This window comes from Nuphar pumila, chromosome 6 (assembly GCF_984573655.1).
Source record: "Nuphar pumila chromosome 6, dmNupPumi1.hap1.1, whole genome shotgun sequence".
Taxonomy (NCBI): domain Eukaryota; kingdom Viridiplantae; phylum Streptophyta; class Magnoliopsida; order Nymphaeales; family Nymphaeaceae; genus Nuphar; species Nuphar pumila.
In genome coordinates, this window is record NC_143254.1 from 8,593,888 (window position 1) to 8,604,943 (window position 11,056).

The window sequence follows — 11,056 nt, forward strand, 5'->3', positions numbered from 1 at the left end:
GGTAGAAGATCAACTTGAACTGCCTCCATCGCCCTTGCTGAAATTTTAGAGTTAATTGGTTAGGTCTTCTTTGTGGTTTGAATGGTGAGGGGCTGGTGTTTCATGGCAGCATGGTGTCACCTCTACCTATTTCGATCTTCGCCTTGACAGTCTCGGTGGAGGCAAGACCTGGTCCCGTTTGTTCTAGAGATTGGCAAGTATCCAATTTGAGTCCAAGGTCCTCAATTCCTTGATTAGAATGCCACAAATCGGACCACTTGATCATCACAATCAGCGGAATTAATCACTAATAATCACATAAATGAAGAAAACATATACTTAACATCTTGCTGTGTAATTTTGTTTGGCAATTCATTAGGTTTTTAACTCGAAGAAAGACAAATAGTGAAGGTTTTGGTGCAGGACTCTCGGTTATCTATCTAATATACAAAGAAGGTACCAACTTAACAAGGCTTATTTAGGCCTCTCAACTGACTAGAATCCTTACTAGAGTATGAATGACTCGGCACATTCTTATGAGAATTCACGATCAGGCAACACCAGAGGAGCAATTAGAGTCCAAACATAAAGCACAGCAGTTAACCATTCAGTGCAGATGCGAACCCAGACGGACGTCCAACCAACATCGATGAGCTTGGTGCTATCTGAGGTCGAGCTGGTCCATCCAGTAAGGAGCATCGCAGCGTACATGCTAGCAAGTGCAAAAATAAGGTGAAAGAATGTGTAATTATATGTGACAGGCCTTGCTTCTTTCTCCTTCTCTTTTGCACCCTCTTCGGCATCTTTTGATGAAAGAAGAGGTGTTTTCCCTGATGCACAAACACGTAGGAACAGTTAGCAACAAAAGCAGAAACAAGTGCATGCATGCTGGAGTGGCTAATGAACTCCGGCACTGGATGCTCTGGCCGAACAAAAGGTAGTACTTGCTAAACTGTTCAAGGTTTGAGTTGCCAAAGGACTTGACAAATTTCCCAGTTCAACAGCCAAGTCAATTCAAGGTTTATCTCAATTCAGATATCAAGCTGATTCGGTTTACTTGACCAAGTTATCAAAAGCTGGTGGGTTGAATTCAATTTAATGGACCAGGCACAAACTCTCAGTCCACTGCAGAACCTTAGATTCCAGCTGAGTCAAGGTGAATCTGCCAAAATCTTCAAAAGCCAAAGGAGAGGAAAAAATGATCAGGCTTACCTGACTTTGGGGAGGATGGGGGTGAGAGGAAGGTAGTTGAGGATCCAGCACGAACAGCGGAGTACACAACAGAAAGGATTGTTGTGAGCAATCCCAGAACAAGTGTGCTCGTGGAAACTGCTTTGGAATGTTTGTGGAGACCGTTGCAGGCATAATCTCGAGGCTCACTTGAGAGACCAGTGTAGCACACGTATGCACAGTACACAGAAATGACAGAAGCTGGCAAGAGGCTTCCATTCACCTTCAACATGCCAAAGAAAAAAAAAATAATAAAACAAACAGTAGACTCCACCGTCCTACAACTGCCAAGACAACAGCTATGGACTTTGTTTTGTTACCTTGGGATGTAAAACGATAACTGCGAAAGCAAATGCAAGAATCATTGTCATGGTGATGAAGAAAACGTTGAGACTGCAGTCATTGCCTGAGGGATTGAACCAGTGAAAGAGCAGCCCAGAGAACGAAAACGCTGCTAGGTAGCAAACAACTGATATTGAAAGCAAAGCTATATACCTGAAAGACATCAATACAATTAATTAATTCAGCATGAAGTTTAAAATCCTACTCAAAGAATTCCACAAAAGAACAAGCTCCACAGAACCATTTCTGTTCGTCTTTCTCGACCCAAGCATCATTCCACGAGTGCAAAAATTCAAGAAGTATGATCACTTGAACCAGTAAAAACAGCCCTGATCCAAATTTAGATAGAGTTTCTGCAACCAAATAGAACACAAATATATACTTTTAAACATAAATTTAACCTTTCATTGAAAAAAATATAAATTTAACCAGTTGTTGATATGAGAATTCACATGATCCAACAATATGGGTTCTAAACTCAGGATGCAAAGTTCAAAAGCGCTTCTTAATAACAGAATCCCAAGCTTCAACATGGCATTCTCCTCACAGACTTGTTATGCATAAGTTGGGCAGCTGAACATACCATAGATACTAACGACAATGTTGGGAACAAAGAACATAAGAAGAAGGAGCAATGCCCATATGACCAGCTTTGCGATCCAGCAACCATGGTGCCATGAATCTCGTTTATCATTCTGGTCCTTGATGCCAATCATGACGAGCGCAGATATCGTGAAAAACAAGAAATTCCCTAAGCTTACACGAAGAACAGCATCTGTTTGGAACCATTCTTTGCTTGGTGTATGGGCAAAATTATTGATCCCTGCAAACATTTGAAGGTTTGTCCAAGTTATTTTCGTAGAGAGTAAATTCTTTCTGCAAAGGATATCATTTGTTGGCAAATAGCAGCCTGTTTCAGAGTGTACTTGAATAAAAATAAAAATAAAAATAAAAATAAAAGATGAAGATTCCGTGCTTCAACTGGTACCAAAGCATCTTTTCTCTTTAGACAATGAAAATTCTTGTGCTTCAAAAACAATTAGTTACAGATTATTCCAAGAATTTGGAAATAACATGTAATTTTTTTGAAAAACAGAAAAGGAAAATATGCAGTTAATTCAGAACCAAACATTTTACAGAAGAGCACAATTAACTCACCACACCAAAGTTGAATGGAAATCGAGATAAAATAAAAAAAATGCTAAATTAAGGATACGCCTATTCCCTCAATCACCATATGGTACAACCAGTCAGCAAATAGCCAGTTCTACTCTTTGACATATTCTTCTTTTGCTAATCTTTCTGATAGCCAAGATGGGGTACATCCTGCGGCAGGATTAGAAACCAAGTCGTCGCAGTTAAAGATAGTCTGAGCCCGCATTCAACCCCAATACCAACCTGTTCCCCTACGATGACCACGTTCAATTACAGCACCATGCTTTGTGTTTTGGTAGTTTCCGTATGAATCGATAGTTCAGAATAATAAAAAATCATCAATACCCATTCTCAAGCCTTTTGTGGCCACTTGTATATAAGTGTTAAGATAAACCATAACTTTCCAGAGTTACATTCAGAGGATCACGCATGACTGCTGTTCAACAAAACATTTGCCGATTATCTATTCCACAGAAATCGGCAAATGTAGCTGGCAGCCAACTAACGGTTATTATCTTACTCAAATCTCGTATTCAGAGGATCACAAACGACTGCTATTCACCAAAGCATTTAAGACTCCTCAAATCTCGTATTCAGAGGATCACACATGACTATTATTATCTCAAAACATTTGCTTGGTGAGACTTCTCAAATGGCAGCCAAATGACTCATGATAGAGACTCCTCAAATCTCGTGTTTGTTAATCCTGTTTGTTATCCTGTATATGTGTGTAAGTTATCTTCCAACAAAATTGTGTATGGCTAAGTAGCCACAAATGTAGTTATCGTAAAAATCTCTCTTTAATAATAATGAATTCACATCTCACGAAATTGTGAGTGCGCTTTTCTCAAACCCTATTGTTCTTCTTTCATGGTATCAGAGCCACCTTCTCCAACAAGCAAATCAATGGCGTCCAATTTATCAAACTCGTCTATGTCAATGATACCCACTGCATCAGCTACTCAGTGGAACGCGGTGGCAAGTCTAGTCTCGATTAAACTAAATTGAGAAAACTATCTTCTCTGGTGTTCGCAGCTGGAGTCGGTCATAGTGAGTCAAGACCTCTTAGGTTTTGTCGATGGGTCATCTTTTCAACCCATCGAATTTGTCACTGACAAGGAAGGAAGGCGAGCAGTCAACCTTGACTATCACACCTAGCAGAAAGTCGACCAGCTGGCTCTGAGCTGGGTCAAAGCTACAGTCTCTAAAGCGGTCCTTAGACAAATCATGAGATCTAAGTTTGTTCGTGATGTCTGGGTAGTGCTGGAGAAAGCTTATGGTTCGCAGTTACCATTGTGAATCATGATGTTGAAGAAAGAGTTAACTTTTATCAAGAAATAATCAATGGACATGTTGGCATATCTCGACAAAATCAAATTTCTATTTGATTCATTGGCTGCCTCGCGTCATCTTGTTGATGACACGGATCTCATTCAGATAACTCTTAATGGGCTGCCCACCAAGTATGAAAACTTTGTAACATCTGTTACAACTGTCTCTACTATCCATGACTTTGTTGATTTATATTATCTGCTTATAAATCAAGAAAAGCGAGTATTTCTGCCGCACTCAAAATTGTCTGAACCTCAAGAATCAACCCAAACGGCCTTTTTGGCTACCCGAGGTTGAGGTCGAGGATGTGGTTCCTACAGAGGTTGTTGGAATCAAGAAAGGGGACACGGGCACAATCCCCCCTCGAATAGCAATTTCAATCAAGGTAACTCAAACCAACGAGATACTGTAACCTATCAATATTGCGGCAAACGCAATCCCACTACAAAAAACAGTTGGGACATCCCGAAGGCCTTTTCGGCTATGTCCATGCAACAAAGTGGGGATGACTATTGGTACCCAGATACAGGTGCTATCAGTGTTGTGAAAAGCGTTGAGGCGCTCCACCAAAATCTGAGGCGAGGCGTAAGCCTCGAGGCGCAAAGCGTAAGCCTCAAATTTTTTTTTTTTTAAAACTTAAAAAAACTATAAAAATTATCTAAAATTATAAATAAATAAGAAATGCTTTATTGATGAAGCACCAACCAACACGAAATAAAAAATCTCAAATAAATACGGAAAAAATATGAGATTATTAGTATAAAGAAAAATAATGTCTATATTTTTTTTATAGAAAGAAAAATTTAGACAAAACCTTAGCTTATATTAGTATCTTTTCTGGGGTACATTAATTCACGGGAAACAGAACTAGGAGACAAAATTCTCAATAGCATATTTACTATGTTTTATACCCAGGTGGTATCCCATGTGGTAAGCGGAGTCCTGTGTCAAGTTTAAGGCCCAAAATCGAATCCCTCGGACACATGGGCCACATCTAGGAAAGGGTTGGAGGCATCGTTGCGATGCAGGTGAGGTCACATTGGAATTGAATATAATTGATGATTGGATATAGTCAACCCCACCGCAGACATATCTAGATTGAGGATAATCAGGTGAAACGACATTGCACATCAAAAGTGTGCCGCCACACCTGAATGCCCTTCATCTCACCGTCAGGCCACGGAGATGGAGAGTGGTTAGATGCCAGCGGTTTACGAGGCTATACAACACGAATAATGCGAGAAATAACACATTGCATGCAATGTTCATGCTTAAAAGATGCAAAGTGTGTGCACAACAAAAGTACTGCTTTTGTCCTAATTCCGTCCATATATTTGGTTGCACATGGATGATGTGATGCAGTAAATTCCAAGGATCACGAAAAGCAGAAGGCTACTACTTTCCTGCAATAAATTTTTTTATGCAAAAAATCACGAGACTTATCTCATGTCACGTGAAATTCTGGGCAGTTAATTATGATAGAGAAAATGACCCGAGTAGGAAGCTAGCTAGCTACTTGCATAAAGGACCACCACATCAAATGGAGATCAGGTGAAATCACATTGCACAAAATCATTGTAAGGCTGCCCCTGAGCAGTACCCTCCATCTACTGTTGGGCCCCACGGCCGGAAAGATGGAGGGTGCTCAAATGCAGTAGCACAATGATTTTTTGCTCAAATATTGCCAAAATTTGCTCACAGATTGACGCAAAATGCTACCGAGTTGCTTTGAAAACATTGGTTATCAATCAACACACGCAAGAGATGGCAGGGAAAAAGGACAAGCATGACACACCTATGTCACAATGACACGGACATGATGAAGGGGGTCGGGTTACCTGGGGTATGGCTGCTTCCGGCGAGAAGGAGGAGACCGATAAGGGAGAGACGCTAGAGAGGGACTGTGAGAGGGGCTGCGAGAGAGAGGGAGAGGGCTGCGAGAGAGAGGGAGAGAGAGAGAGACCGTGAGAATGGGAAAGGGGTTGCGAGAGAGGGAGAGAGGCTGCGAGAGAGAGGGAGAGATTGTGAGAGACGAGAGCGAGAGGGGCTGCGAGAGACTATTTAGGGACCCTGACCCTCGTTAGGGTCGGGGGCAAGATTTTAAGACCCTCATTTGACCATAATCTTGAGGCGTGCGCACCTCACCCTGAGGCGCGCCTCGCCTTGAGGCGTACGCCTCAAGGCCTCTGAGGCGTACGCCTCTGTGCATTTGTGCCTTAAGCCTGCGCCTCAAGGCACAAAGGCCCTCACCTTGAGGCGAGGCGCATTTTTTGCGCCTTGAGGCGCGTTTTTAATAACACTGGGTACTATCAATCATTTGATGATGAATGAGCAAAATTTTGTAAATAAATCCCCATATCAAGGGAGTAAGTCCATTATAATAGGAAACAGTAAGACTCTACCTATTTCTCATACAAGAGACATGGTTCTTTCACAAGGATCTCAATTTTTACTAAAAAATATTCTTCATGTTCCTGCAATCGCAAAGAACTTATTATCTGTTGGTCAATTTACTATGGATAATTACTGTATTTTTTAATTTACTCAATCTCAATTTATTGTTAAGGATCGTTAGACAGGCAAGATTTGGCTTCGAGGACTGAAAACCGGTGCGGGCCTATATCCAATCAAGGCAAGCAGTGATGCTTCGTTGATGGCAGCATATGAGACAAAACACAGATATTTTGATACATGGCATCGACAACTTGGACATGCCAATAAGACAATTGCATCATTCCTTAGATCTAGAAATGTTATTTCTTTTGATAAAGATAGGCAAATAAAAACCTGTGTTGATTGCCTCATTGAAAAGGCTTATAAACAACCTTTTGGTTATTCTCAAACATGCAGTTCACGGGCTCTAGAACTCTTGCATGCTGATGTCTGGGGCCCTGTACCAATAGATTCCTGAAAAGGTTTCAGATATTATTTACTTTTAGTTGATGATTACTCAAGGTTTTGCCGATTATTTGCCATGAAAATAAATCTAAAGTGTTTGACTACTTCAAAAATTTTAAGTCCATTGTTGAAAATCAAGTTGACTCTGCTATTAAATTTTTTCAGTCAGACAATGGTGGAGAATTTACAAGTTCTAAGTTTGAAAGCTATATTCGAAATCATGGAATATTTCATCATTTCTCATATCCTCATATGCCTGAACAGAACGGTCTTGTTGAACGCAAGTACAGACACATAGTTGAAACCGGTCTTAGCATGCTTAGTGGTACAAATTTAGCCTCTGCCTATTGGGTTGATGCATTTCGAACAGCTACCTACGTCATCAACCGGCTGCCAATTCTAGTTCTAAAACGCCGCACACTGTATGAGTTTCTCTTCCATCGCAAACCTGACTATACTCACCTGCGAGTATTTGGTTGTCCTTGTTATCGACACCCTATAACATGTCAAAATTTTAACCTAAAACGTTACTCTCTTTCTTGGTTATGCATCATGTCATAAAGGTTATCTTTGTTTTCATCCTCCAACTCGTTGCACATATATATATATATATATATATATATATATATATATATATATATCGCCATGTCTATTTTGATGAGTCAGCTTCCCACAGTTCTCGAGTTTCATCGACCTCACTTCACCTGCCATCTTCAAACCTAACTCAGTGGGGCATTTTCCTGTCAATTCCACATGGCATCTCCTCCTCATCTGCATAGTCTCCTTTCTCGTCTTCATCATCCGTATGTCAGTCACCGGAGTTTGGCCTTGACCCCACTCATATGTCTTATTTGGTGGCTTAATATGATGCTCTTACGTACAACTGTACCTAACACTTGGTCCCCTTGCAGTCTTACCTTTAATGTCATTGGCTGAAAATGAGTTTTTTGTATCAAAAGGCTCTCACATGGCACGGTTGCCCACTACAAAGCTCATCTTGTGGCCAAGGGGTTTCATAAAAAAAAAGCATCAATTTTTTTGAGACTTTTAGTCCCGTAGTTAAACCTACCACTATTCGGGTTATTCTCTCACTTGTTGTCTCCTTTAACTAGGTTATGCAATAATGCTTTTCTCAATGGTTATCTCGATGAAGATGTGTACATGAGCTAGCCTCCGGGGTTCAAAAATGTTATATTTCCTAATTATGTCTGCAAACTCGACCGTGTTATCTATGGACTCAAGCAAGCCCCCGGGCATGGTACCAACACTTAAGCACGTAATTACTTTTCTCATGGATTCGTCATTTCCCAGTCAGATACCTCACCTTTCATTTATAAAGATCACCACCTTCTTATCTTTCTACTAATCTAAGTAGATGATCTTCTCATCATCACACGTAATTCTAGGGAAGCCATCAAGAGCATTGTCACCGCTCTACCTTCTCTGTCAAAAACCTTGGGTGTTTAAGTTATTTTCTGAGTATTTGAGGTTCACTATCTTAACCATGCAGTGCATCTATCTCAGCTTCTCTACATTCTCACTCTCAAACCCTATTGTTCCTCTTTCAATAAGCACAACTCTATCCTCATGTAGATCTCCCACTATACAAACACAGGCTAGACAAGTAGAAATGTTTCATCAACAGAGCAAGAAAACCATTACCCTTGAATTCCATTAGCATGACATATTTTGCCAAAAATAAACATATTTCAAAGCAGTACAGAAATTGATGTTCATATTACTACGGGTCCTATGAGATGCAAGGAAAGACACACAAAAAGAACAATCGAAGAAAACCAGAACTATAACCAGAGTAAATAGTCAATAATCTTCACATTAAATGAAGAAAAACAGGATTAAGAAAGAAACAGGAAAAAAAAGTGGGTCAGTGAAAATCCAATGAGGATAACAAGAATTTTTAAGGAAACCCATCAGAGAGAGAGAGAGAAGAATCAAACTCACATGGAATTTTCTCGAGAAGGGGAGCAGCAACTTCTTCTAGGATCCATGAAACGATGAGGAAGAGGGCGAAGAGGCCACAGTAAGCTAGCCTTGCAGACCTCTTAGAGATGCCAGAGGCCACCGAGGTACAGAGACCGCAGGTGCAAGAGGCACAGCAAGAACCCAAGCACGAGGCTGCCCACATCTTCACACAAGCTGTCTGATCTCCAGCACCCCCAAAATCATCAACAGCGTACCCAACTCTCTCTCTCTCTCAACGGATGATTGCGCCGAATGTTACAACTATCACATAATCAAACCTACCGATCTATGAATAAAAAACAAGCAGGGGGTGTCAAACCCGACCCGTACCAAACCCTATAGGGTCAGGGTAACAATTAGAATTCGTATCAGATTCAAAAGATCCGAGTAATATATGGAGCTAATTTACAACTTTTCAATAAAAAATAAAAAATATTATTTTACCGAATATGATTCAAGTATGATTCATGCAATTCTAATAGGATCCGGGTATGATTTTTCTTATAGTAGGTTTGATTGGGCCCGAGTTCAGACAAAATACCAGCATCTTAAATCAAATATGAGTTTGGTTTCACTTGAATCTGAATCAAATCCGACCCGTTGAAAAGAGAGAGAAAGTGTCTGAAAAATGTGTGGAAAAATATTAAAAACTGGGCTCAGCCATGTGGGTACTGGGTAGGGTCAGGCGTTAAGAAGGATGCTGCGAAAGTTTTAGGAAAAAATTACTTTACAGATGGCAATAAATTTCAGCCAAATGTTTGCAACCTTTGGCTCTTTGGTCAGGCTGTCATTTTTTGGTTTTGGGGGTTTCTTGTGGGTAAACGTGCCCAAGGGCTAGAAGCCGGTTTTTTTAGAAAATAACGCTATTTTCAAATGCAGTTACTTTACGCACCTTAAAACGCAGTTGAGATTATTGAAAGTGTCAGTATATTACCACCATTTTGCATTTGTAATACTTTTTAATTTGGTTCACCCGATATTGATATGCCAGCGTCAAGTTTTTAGTCGGCTTTCACTTTCCACGACCATCATTGGGCTTCTGTTATATGTGGGTTGGTTTCAATTCAAATAAGTGGATTACCATATCCCTGAAAGATGCAAGTATATCCAGTTCAACCCATATCTGTTTTTATGTCAACTCATTTCTATCATGCAACCATCATGATTGAAAGCTTTAGAAGCTCTCTTTTTTTTCATAATTAATAATCTGCAAGGAGCCCAACCCTTAGAACCTCTCTAGCTCACTATCTTTCTTATTCTCCAACAGTAGGAAAAATAAATTACTATTTGATTGTTGTAAAAACTGACTAAAAAGGTGGTAAACTCGGAGTTAAAATGTGTTGGCTTTTCATGCCAGATAGATATCTCGGTCTCAATCTCCCTCATCATCCATTTTTGGGATGCCTTGAAGTGAGGATTTTCTTCGGCATCCATGAATATGTTGATTCTTAGTACGACCAACGACCCACCATCGAACAATTCACTCTTCCATTTTTCATTCCAACTCACTTAAGGTTTATCGGGCCTCCAGTTAAAACCTTGATGTTTTCGCTACATATTTTATATGGCCTTGCATAACTTTTGATAAAGTTTATGAATATTCAAATATAATCATTAGTATATTTGTAAACTTTTGCTTTGGTATTACATGCAATTATAAGGTAAGATTTTATAACTAGAGAGCCGTTTCCCAGTTAGGGGAAGGAAAAAACATCACTTTTTTGTCCATATGTTTTAGCATCACTCCATAAACAGGCAAGCGATAATAAAATAAATAATCCAAAGAAATCACATACAACCATCAATTCCATAGTCTATGGTTTGCAACAAGTCTATTGAACTCTCATGTTGGAACAAGGTGCATATTGTCATCAGTCTTATTGAAGCCAAGAACATAAAAGATAAGATAGACCAGGATAACACCCGGCCCAAGAAGGATAGCACCCATACATTTCATGAAATCATGACTAGAACTTCGTCTGTGACCACTCTCCTCCTCCCTCACCTTCTCTTCCTTTCTTACCACATCATCTTCCTCTAGGCCGGCATTCTCATTGTAACCGTCACCTTGATCACTCTCTCTAACCCGTCTCAAAGGATGATCTTCTCCAACATCTTCGAGATAATCCTCGCCGTC

At 40.1% G+C, this 11,056-nt stretch overlaps 1 protein-coding gene across 1 annotated transcript; it reads right to left on the minus strand.

Annotated features, from left to right (window-relative positions):
• Positions 1-315: 315 nt before the first annotated feature.
• LOC149833834 (uncharacterized) lies at positions 316-9,190 on the minus strand. The gene is made up of 6 exons (XM_090009883.1): positions 8,899-9,190; positions 2,135-2,374; positions 1,793-1,904; positions 1,530-1,704; positions 1,192-1,432; positions 316-809 (listed from the first exon to the last, which is right to left on the minus strand). The coding sequence occupies exons 1-6, from the start codon at positions 9,080-9,082 to the stop codon at positions 514-516; spliced, it is 1,248 nt and encodes a 415-aa protein (XP_089866009.1). The 5' UTR covers positions 9,083-9,190; the 3' UTR covers positions 316-513.
• Between the last annotated feature and the right edge of the window lie 1,866 nt (positions 9,191-11,056).